Source organism: Mustelus asterias, chromosome 18, assembly GCF_964213995.1.
Source record: "Mustelus asterias chromosome 18, sMusAst1.hap1.1, whole genome shotgun sequence".
Taxonomy (NCBI): domain Eukaryota; kingdom Metazoa; phylum Chordata; class Chondrichthyes; order Carcharhiniformes; family Triakidae; genus Mustelus; species Mustelus asterias.
In genome coordinates, this window is record NC_135818.1 from 27,179,450 (window position 1) to 27,204,103 (window position 24,654).

The 24,654-nt window shown below is 45.4% G+C and overlaps 1 protein-coding gene across 1 annotated transcript in view; it reads right to left on the reverse strand.

Moving 5' to 3' along the window:
* The window catches only part of LOC144507038 (polypeptide N-acetylgalactosaminyltransferase 16-like), a 139,097-nt gene that overhangs the window by 81,235 nt on the left and 33,208 nt on the right, over positions 1-24,654 (reverse strand). Inside the window, exon 2 of the mRNA XM_078233626.1 lies at positions 8,057-8,232. Within this exon, the coding sequence (XP_078089752.1) occupies positions 8,057-8,232 (176 nt within the window). The remainder of the gene's footprint in view (positions 1-8,056; positions 8,233-24,654) is intronic.

Consider the following 24,654-nt stretch of genomic DNA (forward strand, 5'->3'; position numbering starts at 1 on the left):
TGTTAAGCCACTTAAGAATCCTATATGTTTCAATGAGATCACCTCTAATTCTTCTAAATTCCAACGAGTAGAGTCCCACCTGTTTAGTCTTTCCACATAAGACAATCCCTCCATCCCGGGGATCATCCTAGTGAACGTTCTCTGAACTGACTCCAACTGCCTCCAGATGTGATTCTCGCCAGCAGGGGAAGGGGGTGGAGCCTATTCTCACTAGGATTAGGGATGCCATTGCGCAGATGCCCTAATTTCCCAGTGCACTATGTACATACAGTACACTGGGATATCTGCAGTCACCACCCCCACCCATCCCTCCTGGACAATGCCCCCACCCACCTCCCGATCACTGCCCTGGACATTCCCCCCCACTGATCAGCACCCCAGGCATCACTGATCCCCCCCCCCCCCTCACCACCCCCCCACCCCTCACCTATCACTGCCCCGGAATTCGTCAATCCACCCCTCCAAATATCGCCCTGGCCGATCCCCACCCCACTTCTGCAGTCTGCCCCCCTACCCTTCCCCCCCTATGGAACTCCTCCCCCGCTTCCCCCTCCATGGCCTTGCTTCCTTCATGGGCTCGCCCCCTTCAGGCCCTGCCCCCCCCTCAGGCCCTGCCCCCCCCTCAGGCCCTGCCCCCTTGGCACTGTCCATGGGCAGAGCCAGGGTGCCAAGCTGGCACTGCCCAAGAGGCACTGCCCTGCCCTGCCCCAACAACCCGGGGTGCTTTAATGGCCTCTGTTCCTATCTGTGAGGCCTTCATGCCTGATCCCCATTGGTGGGGACATACACGGTTCTTGTCGGTGAGGACCTCGACCAGCGAGCAGGTAAAGACAAGTCGGCCCGGACAATAGTGTCCGCGATTCACTAATTACATGCAAATTAAGTTATGAATATTGAAATCTATGTTGTGCCCTTTATAGGCACGAAGCCGATTTCGCCGGCAAAACAGGGCCGGTAACATCACGAGAGGCAAAAAACCAGGCGCGAACCCAATTTTCCGCCTCTCGCTCGATCTTACCGGCTTGCCATGCTGGTCAACCAGCGGGATAAGCCAGTAAGGTCACCCCCAATATTCTTCCTTAAATAAGGGGGCTAAAACTGCTCACAGTACTTCAGATGTGTTCTCACCAGTACCTTGCACAGTTGCCGCAAGACTTCTCGACTCTTATACTCCAACCGCCTTGAAATAAAGGCCGACATTCCATTAACCTTCCTGATTACCTGCTGCACCAGTGTGCTAGCTTTCCGTGTTTTGTGCACAATTACCCCCCTTTGTATTGCAGCTTTCTGCACTTTATTTCCATTTAAATAATATTCTGTTCTTTTGTTCTCCCTTCCAAAATGAACAACTTCACATTTCCCCACATTAAAATCCAGTTGTCAACTTTTTGCCCATTTATTTAATCTATCAAATAACTATTTGTAAACTATATGTATCCTTCTTGCAAATTACCTTTCCACCTATTTTTGTGTCATCTGCAAATTTGGCTACAGTACTTTCGCTTCCTTCCTCCAAGTCATTAAATAAATTGTAAACAGTTGTGGTCCCAGCACTGATCCCTGTGGAAGCCCACTGGTTACAGGTCACCAACCTGAAAAAGAACCCCTTATCCCCACTTGCTGTTTCCTGCCTATTAGCCAATCCTCCATCCATGGCAATATACTACCTCCAACACCATGCACTCTTGATTTTATAACTTAACCTTTTATGAGGTGCCTTGTCGAATGCCTTCTGGAAGTCCAAATACAGCGCATCTACTGGTTCCCCTCTATCCACTCTGGTTGAGACTTCCTTGAAGAACTCTAATAAATTTGTCAGACACAATTTCCCTTGCATGAAGCTACGCTGACTCTGCTTGATTAGATTATGATTTTCCAAATGTGCTGCTATTACTTCCTTAATAATTGATTCCAATATTTTCCCAACAGTAGATGTTAATTGGTCTATAGTTACCAGCGTTTTACCTCCCTCCCTTTTTGAATAAGGGTTTTCCAATCCTCCGGTACTTCGCCAGAATCCAATGATTTTTATTTTATTTATTAGTGTCACAATTAGGCTTACATTAACACTGCAATAAAGTTACTGTGAAAATCCCTTAGTGGCCACACTCCGGTGCCTGTTCGGGTACACCGAGGGAGAATTTAGCATGGCCAATGCACCTAGCCAGCTTGTCTTTCAGACTGTGGGAGGTAACCGGAGCACATGGAGGAAACCCATGTAGACACAGGGAGAACATGCAAACTCCGCACAGACAGTGACCCAAGCTGGAGATCGAACCCGGGTCCCTGGCGCTGTGAGGCAGCAGTGTTAACCACTGTGCAATTGAGTTTTGGAAAATTACAACTAATGCCTCCACTAAAACTTGACTTGATGACTGGGGAATTCAGAATGATTCATTCCCACTGTTAACACGAACCCTCCTGGTCTTAATACACACTTTCATGATTCAAATCTCAATGAGGTTGGGCTCTTTCACATATAGCTGAGAAGTCTCACTGTCAGTTATCAGGGACTCTATTTGAAGGTTGTTACTTAATGATAGGAAATGCTCTCACTCCAGAGCTTGGGGGTTGTGGTTCAAGATCCATTCCAGAGATTTGAGCACATAATCTATAACTGAGCATGAAATTTCAGTCAGAATACCACCTCTACTCTTTTTCCAATAGTGTCACAGGATTTTTTACATCTGCCTAAGAGTCCTCGTTTAACATCTTGTACCGTCTCCAAAAGTGCAGTATTGCACTGGAAGGTCAGCATGGATTGTGCGTATATTCATTTAGATATTAACAAGCTTCTTCCCTCTTTAATTCATGATGACCAAAAGGTTTTAATACAGTAGAGAAACTAATCCTTTGATGAGGAATCAAGAATGAACGATCATGATGGATCTGTGGCATGTTCTGTGTCCCATGGATCTGTGGCAGGTTTCTGTGTTCTGAGAACACAGAGATCTGAGCATGCATCATTGCATCCTCTGCTGCTATCAGCTGGCTTTCGGGCAATTTAGGCCCCACCCACTCCCCCTGCTGGCGAACTTCAAGTTTGTCAAGATATTTTTGCCAGACTGAGGTAAGATTCGATTTATAAGTCGCCCAAAAAAACAGTGTGAATTTTTCCCATATTCATGCTCATTCTGAACTTAGAATTTTTTTGGTAAGATCACCCCCTGTGTCTTTTGTTATGTGTGTGTCTTTGTTGTGCATGTGTCTTTTGTTGCGTGTGAGTATGTTGTGTCTTTATTGTGTGTATTCTTTGTTGTAAATTAGTTTGTGGGGACGATCTTACTGGCTCATCAGCTGGTTAATCGCCCATAAAGGGTGCAAAGCCTATTTCAATATTCAGCAGGTAACTTAAATATCATCAGTGAGTCCCAGACGCAATTGTTCCAGCTCACTTGTCTTTACCTGCTCACCAGTCGAAGTCCTCATCGGCAAGGATCATGTATGGTCCCTATGGTGGGACCGGAGGCCAGTGAAGCCCCCCCCCCCCCCCCCGGGTGGTGGTCAAGGACAGTGAGAGGGCTGGGCAGTGCCCCTTGGGCAGTGCCAGCCTGGGCACCCTGGCAGTGCACACCAGGCATTGGGCAGTGCCAAGGAGGCAGGGTATGAGGGGAGGAGGAGGGGCCTGAAGGGGATGGGGTCTATAGAGGCAGGCCCATAATGAGGCAGGGCCATGATGGAAATGGATCTCTGCAGTGGGGGGGTTGTGAAGGGGGGGGTATCCTACACCGGGGTGTGGGGATGGTGATCGGCCAGGGTGGCTATTGGATGGAGGGAGAGTCGGCGATGTCCAGGGCAATTGCAGAGGGAAGGGCAGGTGATGTCCATGGGGGGCACGCGATGTCTATGGGGGACATGCGATGTCCATGGAGGGCAACTGGGAGGGGAGGGAGAGAGATTCAGGGGTTGCTAGGGAGTGACAGATCTCCCAATGCTGTACATTCCACCAAGTTCGCTGAGAGATCAGGGCACCTGCGCAATGGCGCCCCTCGTGCTCAGCAGCCAGCTCTGCCCACTCCCCCTGCTGGTGAGAATCACATTTGGACTCTTTTTTTCTACGTGCCATATAATTGCTTCTTGGAGCTGGCCCAAAAAATGGGCACGATTCTCTCCAGTTTTCCCACTCGTTCGTCACTTAGAATTTTTTTGGTAAGATCATCCCCTCTGTCTTTGTTGTGTGTGTCTTTATTGTATCTGAGTGTGTGTGTCTTTTGTTTTATATTATAGAGTCATAGAGTCATAGAGGTTTACAGCATGGAAACAGGCCCTTCTTTTTTAAACCCCTAAGCTAACCCCAATTGCCCGCATTTGGCCCATATCCCTCTATAACACATCTTATCCATGTAACTATCTAAATGCTTTTTAAAAGACAAAATTGTACCGGCCTCTACTACTACCTCTGGCAGTTGTTCCTGGCATTCATCATCCTCTGTGTGAAAAAATTGCCCCTCTGGACACTTTTGTATCTCTCCCCTCTCACCTTAAACCTATGCCCTCTAGTTTTAGACTCCTCTATCTTTTGGAAAAGATATTGACTATCTAGCTGATCTATGCCCCTCATTATTTTATAGATCTCTATAAGATCACCCCTCAGCCTTCTACACTCAAGAGAAAAAAGTCCCAGTCTATCCAGCTTCTCTTTATAGCTCAAATCATCAAGTCCCGGTAGCATCCTAGTAAATCTCTTCTGCACGCTTTCTAGTTTAATAATATCCTTTCTATGATAGGGTGACCAGAACTGTACACAGTATTCCAAATGTGGCCTTACCAATGTCTTGTACAACTTCAATAAGACGTCCCAACTCCTGTATTCAATGTTCTGACCAATGAAATCAAGCATGCTGAATGCCTTCTTCACCACTCTGTCCACCTGTGATTCCACTTTCAAGGAGCTATGAACATGTACTCCTAGATCTCTTTGTTCTGTAACTCTTCCCAATGCCCTACCATTAACTGAGTAAGTCCTGCCCTGGTTCAATCTACCAAAATGCATCACCTTGCATTTAGAATCATAGAAAACCAACAGTGCAGAAAGAGGCCATTTGCCCCCATCGAGTCTGCACCGACCACAATCCCACCCAGGCCCCAGCCCCATATCCCTACATATTTACCCACTAATCCCTCTAACCTACGCATCTCAGGACTCTAAGGGGCAATTTTTAGCATGGCCAATCAACCTAACCCGCACATCTTTGGAGTTATCTAAATTAAACTCCATCTGCCATTCGTCAGCCCACTGGCCCAATTGATCAAGATCCCATTGCAATTGGAGATAACTTTTCTCACTGTCCACTATGCCATCAATCTTGGTGTCATCTACAAACTTACTAACCGTGCCTCCTATATTCTTATTCAAATCATTAATATGAATGACAAATAACAGTGGGCCCAGCACTGATCCCTGAAGCACACCACTGGTCACAGGCCTCCAGTTTGAGAAACAACCCTCTACAACCACCCTCTGGCTTCTGTCAGCCAATTTTGTATCCATTTCGAAACCTCACCCTGGATCCCTTGAGATTTAACTTTATGCAACAACCTACCATGCGGTACCTTGTCAAAGGCTTTGCTAAGGTCCATATAGACAACCACAACTGCACTGCCCTCATCTACCTTCTTGGTTACCCCTGCAAAAAAACTCAATCAAATTTGTGAGACATGATTTTCCACTCACAAAGCCATGCTGACTGTCCCTAATCAGTCCTTGTGTCTCTAAATGCCTGTAGGTCCTGTCTCTCAAAATACCTTCCAACAACTTACCCACCACAGATGTGAGGCTCACTGGCCTGTAGTTCCCAGGCTTTTCCCTGCAGCCCTTTTTAAACAAAGGCACAACATTTGCCACTCTCCAATCTTCAGGCACCTCACCCGTGACTATCGATGATACAAATATCTCAGCTAGGGGACCCGCAATTTCCTCCCTAGCCTCCCACAATGTCCTGGGATACACTTCATCAGGTCCCGGGGATTTATCTATCTTGATGCGCTTTAAGACTTCCAGCACCTCTTTCTCTGTAATATGTACACTCCTCAAGACATCATTATTTATTTCCCCAAGTTCCCTAACATCCATGCTTTTCTCAACAGTAAATACTAATGAGAAATATTCATTTAGGATCTCACCCATCCCTTGTGGATCCACACATAGATGACCTTGTTGATCCTTAAGAGGCCCTACTCTCTCCCTTGTTACTCTTTTGCCCTTTATGTATTTGTAGAAGCTCTTTGGATTCTCCTTTGCCTTATCTGCCAAAACAATGTTGTGTGTGGGCAGGACTTTCCATCTGCGCTCTCTCCAAGACCGGAAAATCCCATCTGAGGTCAAAGGACCTTTGCATGGTTTGCTCCCTGCCCTCTACGATTCCGGTGGTGGGCGGGGCGGGAAAATTCCGCCCTGCATCTTCTGTTGTATGTGAGTGTGTGTGTCTCTGTTGTATCTAAGTGTGTGTCTTTTGCTGCATGTGTGCATTCTTTGTTTCACGTGTGTGCCTTTGTTGTGAGTGTGTGTGTCTTTGTGAGCGAGTGTGTCTCTGTTGTGAGTGTCTTTTGTTTTGTGTATGTCTTTGTTGTGTGTGCATGCATTTGTCTTTGTGAGTGAGTGTATCTTTGTTGTTTGTGTATGTGTCCCTGTCGTGTGTTGGTGTGTGTGCCTTTGTCTTGTGTGTGAGAATGAGTGAGTCTGTGTATATATTATGGTTTCCTACTTTGGTTGAAGATATTCCTGGAGGTTTCATCCGCCTCCAACAGAATGGAGAGTGTGATGAGCTCCAGCTGTGTACACTCCCTTCCCACGACCACCATCCCCATATGGAGAGAAAGCTTCAAAATACACAACGCGTATTGTTCCAATTGAACTGATGTTCAGAGTGGAATCATTTGTTCCTTAGACACTAGTTTCATTCAATGCACAGATGTTAACTGAGAGTTGACATATGCCTTCATTTAACAAGTGAAAATGTTTCCTATAGTTGTACAATCTGACTGGTTGGCTACCTCATTCTAATACCTGACAGTCACTGGTTAAACCCAACATAACTCAATCTCTCGGTGTTGGATATCAACAGCTTCAATTCATGTGTCAGCCCTGAATCAGTGCTCTTCCCTCTGACTCAGAATGTTGTGGGTTTAAGAGAGATTTGACCACATAATCAAGGCTAATGGGGAGATACAACAGTCCAGTGTTGGTCTGATCAAGCCTTTCCTTACAAAGGTGGCTAACCAGATTATCCTTGGGTTGGTGAATGGAGTTGGTGTTGTTCCCTGCTCTTGAAAATGATCATCTGGAAAGTGTGTGGACACAGGATGTGCTCGGAACCAGGCTTGGCCCAAACTCCAAATGGTCCGCTGATACTTGCAAGGGAAGCAGAGCCAAATCAGGGGGTGAGTGATTCACCTCTCGACTCTCCATACCACCCCATCACCTCAAAAATGTGCACGTCAGGAATGTGATGGAATACTCTCCACTTGCCTAGATGAGAGCAGCTCCAACAAGACTCAAAAAGCTCGGCATTGTCCAGGGGACAAAATATTCCATTTAATCAGCAACCATCCACCATCTTAAACGTTCACTCCCTCCACCAGCAGCACATTGTAGAAGCAGTCTATAACATCTACAGGGTGCAGCAACACTTCAAGGCTCCTTCCACAGCACCTTACGAGCCCACCTCTACCATCTAGAAAGCCCAGGACAACAGACACATGGGAACACCACCACCTGCAAGTTCCTCTTCATCCTGACTGGGAACTATATCGCTGTTCCTTCACTTTCACTGTGTCAATGTCTTGGAACTTTCTCCCGAGCAGCACCATGAATGTAACTACGTCAGAGAGATTGTAACAGTTGAAAGAGACAGCTCACCATCACCTTCTTAGGAGGAAATTAGGGGTCACTGGCCTCAGTGGTAATGCCCACAACCTGAGAATGAAAATGAAGGGAAAATCCTACCAAGTCAGGACCTTCAGAAAAGGAAGATGGAACATGGGGAAGGGTTTTGGTAAGTGAAAGGCACTCTTAATTTCCAATCCACTATTGATTGTTTGGAGTGCTTCCCGCTACCTGTAATGCCTGGTGTCACGAACCGCCCTGTCACTGGCGAGTTTGTCACTCTCCTGCTGGTTGAAAGCATGGTGTCCATAAGGATCATCCCCAGGTTTCAGAAATTTGCTGGAGAGATAGGCCTTCTCATCAAAGGCATGCAATTTACCTCTATCCAGCCAAAGTGTCTTGGTTACCTGGAAAAGAAAGAAAACTTACATTTATACAGTGTCTTTCATGGCATTTATATTTATAAGTGTAGTCACTGTTGTAGACCATTGCCAACGATGGTTGGATATATCCCGGGAGGTTTAATTTCACTTTCTTCCTGCCTCCTATTGCCTTGCCCAACCAAACAGTGTGGTTATAACTATTAATCAGAAGGCTTCAAAGGAAATGAAAATATCAACACAATTGTTTTAATGACCCTTTAATATTTTTCCTGGGTTACATGCTGAAGTGTGCTGGATTCCTGGAATTAAGGTTAAGGTTAGGATGCCCTGAAAAGTTACCTCTCTACCTCTGTCTCCTCCTTCAGACTCTTGTGAAAACCTCTCTTTAGCCAAATATTTGGTCATTTATCCGAATATTTCTTTCTTTTAGGAGAGAGATTTTGTCTATCTTTTTTGTGAAGGAGTTCTTCCTCATTTCACTCCTGGACAGTCTAGCTTTTAAGATTTTAAGAAAGTGTTGTGCAGTGAGACCCTCGTACACCAGTCGCTGAAGGTAAGCATGCAGGTGCAGCAGTCAGTGAAGATTGCAAATGGTATGTTGTCCTTCATTGCGAGAGGATTCAAGTACAGGAGAGGGATGTCTTGCTGCAATTATACAGAGCCTTGGTGAGACCACACCTGGAACATTGTGTTCAGTCTTGGTCTCCTTGCCTGAGGAAAGATGTTCTTGTTCTAGAGGGAGTGCTGCGAAGGTTTACTAGACTGATTCCTGGGACGGCAGGACTGACGTATGAGGAGAGATTGAGTTGGTTAGGATTATATTCACTGGAGGGGGAGTCTCATAGTAACCTATAAAGTTCTAATCTATAAAGTTGGACTTTCCTGACGGTGGAGGTGTCCAGACCAGGGATCATAGTCTAAGGATATAAGTAGACCATTTAGGACTGCGATGAAGAGGAATTTGCTCACCCAGAAAGTGGTACGGCTGTCGAATTCTCTACCACAGAAAGCAGTTGAGGCCAAAACATTGTACATTTTCAAGAAGGAGTTAGATATAGCACTTGGAGCGAAAGGGATCAAAGGGTATCTGGGGAAAGAGGGAACAGCTTACTGAGATGGGTGATCATAATGAATGGCGGTTCAAAGGGCTGAATGGCCCACACCTGCCCATATTTTGTTTTCTATTATGCCATCCTGGTGATGACAATGAATTTGTCAATTCATTTAAACTCTGGGTAAATCTCCAAGTGATTTTGACCCCCGTGCTTGAAGCATTAATAATATCAGCACAAAGTTTCAATATGCAAAACTAAAGAGATTTCTCAAATGATCGGGTAAGCATTCTCCAAGGCGGCCTTCATGACACACAACAGCGCAGAGTCGCTGAGCAGAGACTGATAGCCAAGTTCCGCACACATGAGGACAGCCTCAACTGGGATCTTGGGTTCATGTCACACTATCTGTAACCCCCACGACTTGCCTGGGCTTGCAAAATCTCACTAACTGTCCTGTCTGGAGACAACACACATCTCTTTAACCTGTGCTTAATGCTCTCTCCACTCACATTGTCTGTACCTTTAAGACTTGATTACCTGTAAAGACTCGCATTCCAACCATTATTCTGTAAATTGAGTTGGTGTCTTGATTCTTGATTAAGCGGCACGGTAGCACAGTGGTTAGCACTACTGCTTCACAGCTCCAGGATCCCGGGTTCGATTCCCGGCTCGGGTCACTGTCTGTGTGGAGTTTGCACATTCTCCTCGTGTCTGTGTGGGTTTCCTCCAGGTGCTCCGGTTTCCTCCCACAGTCCAAAGATGTGCGGGTTAGGTTGATTGGCCAGGTTAAAAATTGTCCCTTAGAGTCCTGGGATGCGTAGGTTGGTGGGATTAGCGGGTAAAATATGTGGGGGTAGGGCCTGGGTGGGATTGTGGTCGGTGCAGACTCGATGGGCCGAATGGCCTCCTTCTGCACTGTAGGGTTTCTATGTTTCTATGTTTCTATATGCCCTGTTTGTGAACAGAACTCCCACTCACCTGACGAAGGAGCAGCGCTCCGAAAGCTAGTGGATTTTGCTACCAAATAAACCTGTTGGACTTTAACCTGGTGTTGTTAAACTTCTTACTTTCTCAAATAATGCAGTGGGATCTTAGACATCCTCCTGACAGGACAGAGAGGGCCTCGGTTTTACTTCTATTCTGAAAGAAGGCATCCTGACATTGCAGTACACTCCGTCAGTACTACGATGGAGTGCAAGCCTGGATTATTTGCTCATAGCCAAAGGCGAGAATGATACCATCGAGACACAGCTAAGGGTCTGTATAGCTTATGTTGACATCTATGAGATCAACAGCCATTGTCTGTTTCCTTCAACACTTAATCCACGCTCAGCGTCTCCACCAGTTCTTATTGCTAATCCATCAGAGGATCAACATCAGGGCAGTGGCACAGTGGTTAGCACTATTGCTTCTCAGCGTCAGGGACCCGGGTTCAATTTCAGCCGTGGGTCACTGTCTGTGTGGAGTTTTGGACATTCCCCCCATCTGCTTGGGTTTCCTCTGGGTGCTCCGGTTTCCCCCCACAATCCAAGGAATATGGAGGTTGGGTAGATGGGCCATGCTAAATTACCCCTTAGTGTCCAAAGATGTGCAGGTTAGGTGGATTAGCGGGGTAAATGTGAGGGGTTATGGGAATAAGGGGAGTGGGCCTGGGAAAGGTGCTCTGTTGGAGAGTCAGGGCAGACTTGATAGGCTGAATGGCCTCCTTCTGCACTGTAGGGATTCTATGATTCTATGGTATGAATTAGGAACAGGAATAGGCCATTTGGCCCCTTGTGCCTGCTCCAACATTCAATAAGATCATGACTGATCTGATTGTAACCTCAACCCCTCATTCCTACCTACCCGCAGCAATCTTTCATCTCCTTGTTAATCAAGAATCTATCTAGCACTTAGAACATAGAACATAGAACAGTACAGCACAGAACAGGCCCTTCGGCCCACGATGTTGTGCCGAGCTTTATCTGAAACCAAGATCAAGCTATCCCACTCCCTATCATCCTGGTGTGCTCCATGTGCCTATCCAATAACCGCTTAAATGTTCCTAAAGTGTCTGACTCCACTATCACTGCAGGCAGTCCATTCCACACCCCAACCACTCTCTGCCTAAAGAACCTACCTCTGATATCCTTCCTGTATCTCCCACCATGAACCCTATAGTTATGCCCCCTTGTAATAGCTCGATCCACCCGAGGAAATAGTCTTTGAATGTTCACTCTATCTATCCCCTTCATCATTTTATAAACCTCTATTAAGTCTCCCCTCAGCCTCCTCCGCTCCAGAGAGAACAGCCTAGCTCCCTCAACCTTTCCTCATAAGACCTACCCTCTAAACCAGGCAGCATCCTGGTAAATCTCCTCTGCACTCTTTCCAGCGCTTCCACATCCTTCTTATAGTGAGGTGACCAGAACTGCACACAATATTCCAAATGTGGTCTCACCAAGGTCCTGTACAGTTGCAGCATAACCCCACGGCTCTTAAACTCCAACCCCCTGTTAATAAAAGCTAACACACTATAGGCCTTCTTCACAGCGCTATCCACTTGAGTGGCAACCTTTAGAGATCTGTGAATATGAACCCCAAGATCTCTCTGTTCCTCCACAGTCTTCAGAACCCTACCTTTGACCCTGTAATCCACATTTAAATTAGTCCTACCAAAATGAATCACCTCACATTTATCAGGGTTAAACTCCATTTGCCATTTTTCAGCCCAGCTTTGCATCCTATCTATGTCTCTTTGCAGCCTACAACTTCCATAAATATATTCAAAGATTCTGCTTCCACCACCTTCTGAGAGAGTTCCAAAATGCACGACCCTCTGAAAGAAATAATCTCTCCTCGTTTTCTGTCTTAAATGGGCTTTATCTTTATTGTTAAACAGTGACCCCTAGATTTCCCACAAGAAGAAACATCCTCTCCACATCCATCCAGTCAAGAACCCTCAGGATCTTATATGTCTCAATCAAGTTGCCTCTTCCTTTTCTAAGCTCCAGCAGATATGAGTGGAAAGAACTCTCGTCCAGGTCAATATTTATCCCTGAACCAATATCATCAGAACATTATCACAATGCTATTTGTGGGAACTTGCCTGTATGCAAATTGGCTGCTATGTTTCCTACACAACAACAGTAACTACACTTCAAAATAGAACTGAAGTGGTTGTAAGTGGTGTGGGATATTCCTGAGGTCCTGAAAAGTGCTACAGAAGTGTCAGCCCTTTCTTTTCAATTTCAAAGCCTGAAAAGGACATAACATCCTTTTTAAAAAATCTGTTGTGCTGGATATTTTAATGGAAACATTCTGGAAAAAACTTTAGAAATTGGAACATGTGTTACTAGAAAACCAAACCAGATTTATTCTTTATTCTGAAGGGAGATAAATCTGAGTGGATTTGCTGGCATGGCCTCCTGACTTCAACATCTAGCTTATATTTTAAAAAATCAAGCAAATATTTTCTCTCTGTAATGGTCTTGGCATGAAAGCTGCCTCTTGTTTCAATAACTGATTCACTAGGATACTACATACATTATACAACTCATCAGATGTAAAAGTACACAGGGATAAAAGTGTAGACAGTGCACATCTCTATTTCATTCTCACATTTGTTTGTGTTCTCGTTTTCCTGCTCCTTTGCTTCTTCTCAATTGTTCTTTCACTCCCTCGTTTATTCTGTTTTATGCACTTTAACCTCATGAGCACTCATTCTTCTTGCGCACTCTTGTTCACACTCTGTCTCTCATCTCTTTCTCATTCTGCCTCAGTCTCGTTCCCTCTCACTCCCTGTTCTCTCCTGTTTCTCACTCGCAGTTCTGTTCTCTCTGGTTTCCACTCTTATTTATCTCTCGCCCAGTCCAATTCTCTCAAGTTCTCATCCTCTGTCTCTCACCATTGTGTTCTCTTTCCCTCAATCCTGTTTTCTGCAGTCTTCTTTTCCCCTCGCATTCTCTCTCTTGCTCTGTGGCTTCCAGCTTGTTCTCACTTGTTCTGTTTCCATTCTCTCTCTCTCACCTTATCATCCCTTTATTCACTTAATTCATTCATTCCAGATGTCTTGCTCCCAATCTTGCTCTTATTCTCAAGCTCACTCCCTCTTGCCCCGCCTTCATTTGCACTCTTTCACTCACACATTGGTGTTCTCTCTTTTTCCATCTTGCCTTGCTTTGTCTTGTTCTTTCTCAGCCATTGTCTCTTCCTCCTGTTCTCTCACTCCCTTCACTGCTTTCATTCTTTCATATTCCCTCTCCTTTCTCTCATTCTTCCTTATTCCTCATCAGTCTTCCTCCTTTGTTCTCTTCTCTCTCATGTCTTCCCATTCTCTTGCACACTGCCACTAAACTATTTGTTTTATCAATTGTACTGTGCAGCTGAATGTTCCTCCATTACTTCTCCTCAACCCTAAACAACCTCTCCAACATGCTCTCTATATCCCAGCATCCGCAGTATTTTGCCTTTACGCTCTTTATATTGATGATTTCGACAAAGTGGCTAAAATTACATCCAAACTCATGAATGAGGAGCAGAAGTAGGCCATTCAGCCCCTCTAGCCTGCCCTGTCATTTAATAAGATCATGGCTGATCTGATAGGAACCTCAAATCTGCATCTGGCGTACCCCCAAAAACTTATCACCCCTTTGCTTACCAAGAATCTATCCACCTTTGCCTTAAAAATATTCAAAGTCTCTGCTTCCACTGCCTGTTCAGGAAGAGTATTGCAAAGACTCACAGCCCTCTGAGAGAAAACATTTCACCTCATCTCCATTTTAAATGGGCAGCCACTTATTTTTCAACAGTGATCCTTGGCTATGCTAAGTCGCCCATTAGTGCCCCAAGATGTGTCGGTTAGGTGGGTGGTACATGTGTGATGTTACAGGGATAAGGTGGGAGAGAGGGCCTTCGTAAGATAGTCTGACAGATAGTCAGTGCAGACTTGATGGGCCAAAAGGCTTCTTCTGCACTGTATGGGTTCTATGATACTATCTTTAATCTTTCTGTGTCTTTTACCATTTTTCATCTCTATCTGAACTGCTTCCACATCCTGGTTTCCTGAACTTAGGTCATCCCTCTCTTTTGTGCTAACTAACTAACAGAGCCACTTCTCCATCTTTTCCTAGCTTCCTGTTCTTCCTAAATATCCTGTACCCTTTAATGTTCAGGCCCTGATCCATTTCCTCCTGCAGCCATGTCTCTGTAATGACTATTAAATTGTATTACTTATTTCTATGTGTGCTCTTAGCTCATCTATTTTGTTCCAAATGCTTTATGCATTCAGATACAGAGCTTTTAGTTTTATCCTTCTTTTTTTATAACCTCTAGTCTCACCTGTTGATTTACTGTTATATTTATACTGTCGATCCCTTCCTGTCATGGTCTGTTTTTCATTTCCCATAAAAACACCTTTCTCTTTTGCCTTGTCACTGCTCTTTGATTTACCACATCCTCCCTTGCCTCCACCACTTCATTTAAAAACCTCTCTACTTCCCGAGTTATGTGGCTCGCAAGAATACCGGTCCCGGCAGGAAATGGGTGTAAACCATTCCAACATTACAGATCCCACTTTCCCCAGTGCTGATGCCAGTGCCTGTGAACCGGAAGCCACTTCTCCCACACCTGTCTTTCAGCCATGCATTGATCTCCCTAATTTGATTTGTCCTATGCCAATTTTCACGTGGCTCAGGTAATCACCCAGAAATTCTGACCTTTGATGTTCTGCTTCTTAATTTAGTCCCAGTCTCCACATACTGATTATGTCGGGTGTCCCGATGTCTGTGGGGGGTCTTAAACTTCAACTTGATATCAGGGCACCCCAATCGCTGTGGAGTCAGCCTTGCTGGTGTCTTTAGGCTGCACCCCTCAAGAATAACAGCGCAAAAAACATCCCCTACGTGTTTTTGACAAAGGGCCATCAGGTCTGGGAAGAAGCACACCGGTTTTCAGTCAGAATCTGACACTCGGCCATTTTTTAGGAAAATTCCACCCTGTATTTTACGGAAGGACATTTCTGCCTTGGAGGCAGTACAGCAAAGTTTCACTAGATTGGTCCTGCGATGTGAGGGTTGTCTATGATGAGAGGCAGCATAAATTGGGCCTATACTCTCTGCAGTTTGGAGAGGTACGAGAGGTGATCTTAATGAAACATACAAGATTCTGAAGGGCCTTGACAGGATAGACAGAGGTTGTTTACCCTGGCTGGGGAATGTAGAACATGGGGACAAGTCTCACGATACGGGGTTGATCATTTAGGACTTAGATAAGGAGAAATTTCTTCAATCAAAGTAAATCTTTGGAACCCTCAGAAGGTTGTGGATGTTCCATCGTTGAACATATTTAAGACTGAGATCAACAGATAATGGGTTTCTCAGGGAATCAAGGGATTTGGGGAGTGGTTTGGAATCATAGAATCCCTACAGTGCAGAAGGAAGCCATTCAGCCCATTGGGTCCGCACTGACTCCCTGACAGAGAATACCACCCAGGCCCAACCCCCGCCCTATCCCCATAACCTCACATATTTACCCCACTAATCCCCCCAACTTACACATCTTGGGACACTGTGGGGCAATTTAGCATGGCCAATCCACCTAATCTGCCCATCTTTGGGCTGCGGGAGGAAACCAGAGCACCCAGAGGAAACCCACGCAGACACTGGGAGAATGTGCAGAAGTCCACACAGACAGTCACCCAAGGTCAGAATCGAACCCGGGTTCCTGGCACTATGAGGCAGCAGTGCTAACCACCGTGCCATCGTGCCGCCCACAGTGAAATTGAGGCAGAAGATTGGCCTACAATTGTACTGAAGAGTGGAGAAAGCTTGCAGGACTATTTAGCATACTGCTCCTATTTCTGGTGTTCTTATGTTTCGATGCTCTCTGCTCACATTTCCTGCAAACACACTACATTGGAATCAAGACTCAGGATTGTCTTACTTTTCCTCAGACAGCAGTCCATTCCCTCTATCTCCAATGCATCATGACTGCAGGGTGTACCCTCCAATGGATGTAGAGTCCACAAACGGATTTATTCAGAGTTGAGACAGAACAAGAAAGATGAGTTCAGGGGAATAACAGTTTCACCAGTACTGCTTTGACATTAGAATGATACCAGGGTGAAATGGTTAAATTATGAGGACAGATTGTGCAGACCAGGTTTGTATTACCTTGAATAGAGAAGATTGTAGAGTGATCTAATTGAGGTGGTAAAGATGGTGAAAGAAGTTGATAGGGTAGAGAGAGATTATTTCCTCTGATGCTGAAGTCCAGAACTTAAAATTAAAGCAAGGCTGTTTACGGGCAATGCTGGGGAGCATTCCTTCACACAAAGGGTAGCAAAAATCGGGAACTTGCTCCCCCAAAACGCCTGGGCATCAATTGAAAACTTCAAAACTGAGGTTGATCAATTTTTGTTGGATATGGGTTACAGATCCAAAGGGTGACTAAGGGTTACAGATCCAAAGGGTTACTAAGGGTTACAGATCCAAAGGGTGACTAAGGGTTACAGATCCAAAGGGTGACTAAGGGTTACAGATCCAAAGGGTTACTATGGGTTACAGATCCAAAGGGTGACTAAGGGTTACAGATCCAAAGGGTTACTAAGGGTTACAGATCCAAAGGGTTACTATGGGTTACAGATCCAAAGGGTGACTAAGGGTTACAGATCCAAAGGGTGACTAAGGGTTACAGATCCAAAGGGTGACTATGGGTTACAGATCCAAAGGGTGACTAAGGGTTACAGATCCAAAGGGTGACTAAGGATTACAGATCCAAAGGGTGACTAAGGGTTACAGATCCAAAGGGTGACTATGGGTTACAGATCCAAAGGGTGACTAAGGGTTACAGATCCAAAGGGTGACTAAGGGTTACAGATCCAAAGGGTGACTAAGGGTTACAGATCCAAAGGGTGACTAAGGGTTACAGATCCAAAGGGTGACTAAGGGTTACAGATCCAAAGCAGGTGAATGAAGTTCAGCTACAGATCAGCTATGATCGGACTGAATCATGGCCGAACACGATCAAGGCGCTGAATGGCCTCCTCTTACGGTTGAGATGAGAAAGATTTAATATAGTTGTGCAGAGAAGTTTCATCTCAAGGAGTGTCAGGGGAATGCTACAGATTACAGAGCTATATCCTTTGGCAAATACATTCCTTAGGGTTTTTTTGATTGTTCTCCAGGGACAAGATGTACAGAAACCAACTATCATTTCACAATAACTGGTGTGACTGATCTGTGCCCGTAAAAGTAATAAAAGCCAGTAATTTTTTTACAGCATCTGCTCTGACGTGGGCTCCCAATTTTCTGTTCAGACCGCAACCACTACAACAACAACTTGCATTTAATGCGGTGTTTCACAGGAGCATGCATCAGACACAATTTCACACCATGCCACAAAAGGAAACTTTAGGACCGGGTCAAAGAGGTAAGCTTTAAATTAGTGTCTTAGAAGGAAAAAGAGAGGTTTGGGGAAGGAATTCAAGAGCTCAGGATAAGGCAGTTGAAGGTATGGACATCAATGGTGGAGTGATGGAAACTGGGGATACACAAGGGGCCAGAATTGGAGAAGAGCAGAGATAGCAGAGTGCTGTTGGTGCTGGAGGAGATTACAGAGAGAGGCAAGTCCATGGAAGAATTTGAAAACAGGAATGAGAATATTAAAATCAAGGTTTGCTGGAAAGGGAATGGGATTGCGGGACTGCGAGTCGGGATATAGAACATAAAACATTACAACGCAGTACAGGCCTTTCGGCCCTCGATGTTGCGCCGACCTGTGAAACCAATCTAAAGCCCATCTAACCGACACTATTCTAATATCATCCATATGTTTATCCAATAACCATTTAAATGCCCTTCATGTTGGCGAGTCCACTACTGTTGCAGGCAGGGCATTCCACGCCCTTACTACTCTCTGAGTAAAGAACCTACCTTTGACATCTGTCCTATATCTATCACCCCTCAATTTAAAACTATGTCCCCTCGTGCTAGCCACCACCATCCGAGGAAAAAGGCTCTCACTGTCCACCCTATCTAATCCTCTGATCATCTTATATGCCTCTATTAAGTCACCTCTTAACCTTCTTCTCTCTAACGAAAACAACCTCAAGTCCCTCAGCCTTTCCTCATAAGACCATCCCACCATACCAGGCAACATCCTGGTAAATCTCCTCTGCACCCTTTCCAACACTTCCACATCCTTCCTTTAACGCGGCGGCCAGAACTGTACGCAATACTCCAAGTGCGGCCGCACCAGAGTTTTGTACAGTTGCAGCATGACCTCCTGGTTCCGAAACTCAATCCCTCTACCAATAAAAGCTAACACACCGTACGCCTTCTTAACAACCCTATCAACCTGGATGCCAACTTTCAGGGATCTATGCACATGGACACCCAGATCTCTCTGCTCATCCACACTACCAAGTATCTTACCATTAGCCCAGTACTCTGTATTCCTGTTACTCCTTCCAAAGTGAATCACCTCACACTTTTCCGCATTAAACCCCATTTGCCACCTCTCAGCCCAGCTCTGCAGCTTATCTATGTCCCTCTGTAACCTGCAACATCCTTCCGCACTGTCCACAACTCCACCGACTTTAGTGTCATCCGCAAATTTACTAACCCATCCTTCTATGCCCTCATCCAGGTCATTTATAAAAATGACAAACAGCAGTGGCCCCAAAACAGATCCTTGCGGTACACCACTAGTAACTGAACTCCAGGATGAACATTTCCCATCAACCACCACCCTCTGTCTTCTTACAGCTAGCCAATTTCTGATCCAAACCGGTAAATCACCCTCAATCCCATGCCTCCGTATCTTCTGCAATAGCTTACCGTGGGGAACCTTATCAAACGTTTTACTGAAATCCATATACACCACATCAACTGCTTTACCCTCTTCCACCTCTTTGGTCACCTTCTCAAAGAACTCAATAAGGTTTGTGAGGCACAACCTACCCTTCACAAAACTGTGTTGACTATCCCTAATCAAATTATTCCTTTCTAGATGATTATAAATCCTATCTCTTATAATCCTTTCCAAAACTTTGCCCACAACAGAAGTAAGGCTCACTGGTCTATAATTACCAGGGTTGTCTCTACTCCCCTTCTTGAACAAGGGGACAACATTTGCTATCCTCCAGTCTTCTGGCACTATTCCTGTAGACAATGACGACATAAAGATCAAAGCCAAAGGCTCTGCAATCTCCTCCCTAGCTTCCCAGAGAATCCTAGGATAAATCCCATCCGGCCCAGGGGACTTATCTATTTTCACACTTTCCAGAATTGCTAACACCTCCTCCTTATGAACCTCAATCCCGTCCAGTCCAATAGCCTGTATCTCAGTATTCTCCTCGACAACATTGTCTTTTTCCTGTGTGAATACCGACAAAAAATATTAATTTAGCGCCTCTCCTTCTCTTCGGACTCCACGCACAACTTCCCACTACTGTCCTTGACTGGCCCTAATCTTACCCTAGTCATTGTTTTATTCCTGACGTACCTATAGAAAGCTTTAGGGTTTTCCTTGATCCTACCTGCCAAAGACATCTCATGTCCCCTCCTGGCTCTTCCTAGCTCTCTCTTTAGGTCCTTCCTGGCTAACTTGTGACTCTCAAGCGCCCTAACTGAGCCTTCACGTCTCACCTTTACATAAGTCTCCTTCTTCCTCTTCACAAGAGATTCAACTTCTTTAGTAAACTACGGTTCCCTCGCTCGACCACTTCCTCCCTGCCTGACAGGTACATACTTATCAGGGACACACAGTAGCTGTTCCTTGAACAAGCTCCACATTTCAATTGTGCCCATCCCCTGCAGTTTCCTTCCCCATCTTATGCATCCTAAATCTCGCCTAATCGCATCATAATTTCCTTTCCCCCAGCTATAACACTTGCCCTGCGGTATATACCTATCCCTTACCATCGCTAAAGTAAATGTAACCGAATTGTGGTCACTATCACCAAAGTGTTCACCTACCTCCAAATCTAACACCTGGTCTGGTTCATTACCCAGTACCAAATCCAATGTGGCCTCGCCTCTTGTTGGCCTATCTACATACTGTGTCAGGAAACCCTCCTGCACACATTGGACAAAAACTGACCCATCTAAAGTCCTTGAACTATAGCTTTTCCTGTCAATATTTGTAAAGTTAAAGTCCCCCATAACAACTACCCTGTTACTTTCGCTTTGCAATCCTTTCCTCTACATCTCTGGAACTTTTCGGAGGCCTATAGAAAACTCCCAACAGAGTGACCTCTCCTTTCCTGTTTCTAACCTCAGCCCATACTACCTCAGTAGACGAGTCCTCATCAAACGTCCTTTCTGCCACTGTCCTTGACTAACAATACCACACCTCCCCCTCTTTTATCACCTTCCCTGATCTTACTGAAACATCTAAACCCCAGAACCTGCAACAACCATTCCTGTCCCTGCTCTATCCATGTCTCCGAGATGGCCACAACATCGAAGTCCCAGGTGCCAACCCATGCTGCAAGCTCGCCCACCTTATTCCGGATGCTCCTGGCATTGAAGTAGACACACTTCAAACTACCTTCCTGCCTGCCAGTACACTCCTGCAAACTTGAAACCTTATTCATGACCTCACTACTCTCAACCTCCTGTACACTGGAGCTACAATTCAGGTTCCCATCCCTCTGCTGAATTAGTTTAAACCCTCCCGAAGAGCATTAGCAAATTTCCCCCCCAGGATATTGGTACCCCTCTGGTTCAGGTGTAGACCATCCTGTTTGTAGAGGTCCCACCTACCCCAGAGTGACCCCCAATTATCCAGGTATCTGAATCCCTCCCTCCTGCACTATTCCTCTCCTCGCTAGCACGTGGCACTGGTTACAAACCAGAGATAACAACTCTGTTTGTTCTAGCTCTAAGCTTCCACCCTGACTCCCTGAATTTCTCCCTTACATCCCCATCCCTTTTCCTATCTATGTCTTTGGTGCCTATGTGGACCACGACTTGGGGCTGGTCCCCCTCCCCCTTAAGGATCCCGAAAACACGATCCGAGACATCATGGACCCCGGCACCTGGGAGGCAACACACCAACCGCGAGTCTCTCTCACTCCCACAGAATCTCCTATCTGTCCCCCTAACTATGGAGTCCCCAATGACTACTGGACAGTAGGCACATGGAACAATGAAAAGCTGGCCCTTTATAAGGAAACCTTGTTAATGTTTTATTGAAAAAGCAGTTGAGATTTAATTTACAAAGAATGTAACTTCAAGCTGGTTGTAACAATTGTGTGGACAAAAGCTAATGAAATAAAGCCAACTTGCCTTCTTGGGAAAGCTTTGCATCACACAACAAAAGGCAAATAAAAAGTACAGAGATGTTGTAGCCTTGTGAGTAAAGGTGTTTAAGGAATAGTGCTACAGACAAACACGCAGTTCCCACCCCGGAACTCTGTCACCTAATCAGGGCGGCCACATCCCGCCAATAAGCGCTCAACTTGACAATCCTCCAGGACTTCCCCAGATTCTCCAGGAATTAAAGATTAATCCCTTGATCAATATATTCAACAGCTCTTGGATCCTGGGGTCTCTGACCACTTTTATTTGCGGGGGGAGGATGGAGAGCGAGGGGAGGTGAGAGATCATCCAATGAGTAGTTTTGGAATAAAATAGTGAGAGTGGGCACTTTGCTCCAAATTTGTGATGCATATCAAAGAGGATCCATTTTCTTTCTCACTGGAGATTGGAGTGTTAGCATTCAGGCAGCTCAGAGCCTCGCCTTCTTTTAAAACAATCAGTTGGATCCTAACAACAATTGGCAGCTTTCAGAGTGCTTTCCATTGACTTTCCATTGCTGGAATGTAAATGATCAACATGATTAGGATGGTCAAGGTATTAGTCCAATTCTGGCCTCTTGCACATCCATAATTTTCATTTCACCGCCATTGGTAGCCATTCTTTCAACTGCCTCGGCTCTAAACTCTAGACTTCCCTCTCTAAATCTTACTATCCTCCTTAAAATCAGACCACATTTGGAATATTGTGAGCAATTTTGGGCCCCGTATCTAAGGAAGGATGTGCTGGCCCAAGAGAGAGTCCAGAGGAGGTTCACAAGGATGATCCCAGGAATGAAAAGTTTGACGTATGAGGAGCGTTTGAGGACTCAGGGTCTGTACTCGACGGGAGTTTAGAAGGATGGGAGGATCTCATTGAAACTTACAGAATACTGAGAGGCCTGGATAGAGTGGACATGGGGATGATGTTTCCATTTGTAGGGGAGGCTAGACCCAAGGGCACAGCCTCAGAGTTAAGGGACGACCCTTTAAAATTGGGATGAGGAGGAATTTCTTCAGCCAAAGTGTGGTGAATCTGTGGAATTAATTGCCAGGTCATTGAGTGTATTTAAGACATAGATAGATAGGTTCTTGATTGGTAAAGAGATCAAATGTTACAGAGAAAAAGCGGGAGGATGGGGTTGGAAAACCTATCAGCAATGATCAAATGGCAGAGCGGACTCGATGGGCCGAATGGTCTAATTCTGCTCCTATACCTTATGGTCTAAAACCCTCCTCTTTGATCAGGCTTTTGGCCACCTGTCCAAATGTCTCCTAATGTGGTTCAGTATCAAATCTTGTTTGACACCATTCCTGAGAAACAACTTGGGATGTTTTACTGGATTAAAGGTGCTGGATAAACACAAGCTATTAATGAGTTCAATTCTACCATTTAGTATTAATGGAATTTGAATGCACAAGCAGCATAACCACAAGCTTAAATATATCCACCCAGTGTAGCATGGCCTCCAGTATTACACTGCAGTGTCAAATCAGATTATGTGCTAGCACTTAAAATCATCCCAACTTCTTTTTATCCCTGTGAATGTTCCCCATCTGTCTCTAATAAAGAAATTCTTCGCTTTAATCCATGGTAATGGATGAACTTCAGCCACAGCCAAATGGAAAAAGAAATCCGTCCCTAAATCATTGGGATTCACCTTCAGTCCCTGGCGAACAATGTCATTTTAGAAGCATTTGTTCCTTGATCAAAAACACATGAAACAAATCAGGCTGTGGTTTAGTCATTTAAGGTTCCTTTCCAGAGTAACTATTTCTTCCAGAATCCCACATTTCTCTGGGATGCTTCCATCACCCCCTGTTTTATTGGTCCTGGTATTACATGCTGTAATGTTTAAAACTAAAAACATACACACAAACAATCTAATTACTCCTCTCAGAACAGACATACATTGGCGACGGGTTTGTGATCAGCCACATGAAAACATAAAGCTGTCGTTGAAAATCTAATTCCTCTGCCCATTTCTCCTGAAGGCACTGAACCATGCTGGGGCACTGATCCCCATGCTGACACTTCTCTATTACCTTGTTTAAAGAGCTATACTGAGTGTTAGATCATCCGTAAGAGGAATCACAGCCAAGACAAACCCTGTAACTCACAATGCGGAGGCAATAGCTTAGTGGTATTGTCACTGGACTAGCAACCCAGAGACCCAGGGTAATGTTCTGGGGACCTGGGTTTGAATCCCACCATAGCAGAAGGTGGAATTAAAATTCAATAAAAAATCTGGAATTAAAAGTCTAATGATAATTGTGGTTAAAAACTGCAGAAGTTAATTTGCTATCCTTACCTCGTCAGGCCTAAATGTGACTCCAGCCCCACAGCAACGTGGTTGATTTTTAAATGGCCTAGCAAGTCACTCAGTTCAAGGGCAAATAATGGGGGACAATAAATGCTGACCTCGCCAACCACATCCCATGAAATAATTTTTTTAAAACAATGATAAATGGAAACTTCACAAGGTCAGCCTTGCTTCTGTGGACAGTCCTTGGGGGTCACAAAATGCTCAATTCAAGTCACACTCCAGGGCTTAAGCACAAAATCAAGGCTGACACTGCAGTGCAGTACTGAGGGACGCTGCACTGTTGGTGATTCTGGGCAGCATTCTCCGGGGCCACCAGATGCAGCCGGGAATCCTGATGGCCCATTGAATTGGGCATTGGCCAATAATCAGGCTTCTCACTGGGCATGAAAGCAATCCAGACGCACCGAGCCAACCTGCTGGCCCTAATCAGGTACCGCCCACCCTGATTATTATTCAGAAACCCTTTTTCAAATCTCATTAGCGGGCTTGAAGCCTGATTCAATGCCCTCCTGCCATTCCCCCACCTCCCCAGCTGGAAATGCGCCAGGTGGGCTTTGGTGCTGGGGTCAAGTAGCTAGGTCCAGTTGCCATTTGCTCCTCTGACAAGCTGATGAGGGAGGGTCTCCCAAGCGTCCAGGGGGGCTGGGTGGGCTCGGGCATGGGGCAACGGTTTGATCACCACACTCCTCAGGGTTAGGGAGTCCCATGTCTGGACTGCTGCTCCTAGCCCTGGCAGACCTGAAGATCACTCCCGGCATGGTGATTTCAGGTAGCCCTGTGATCA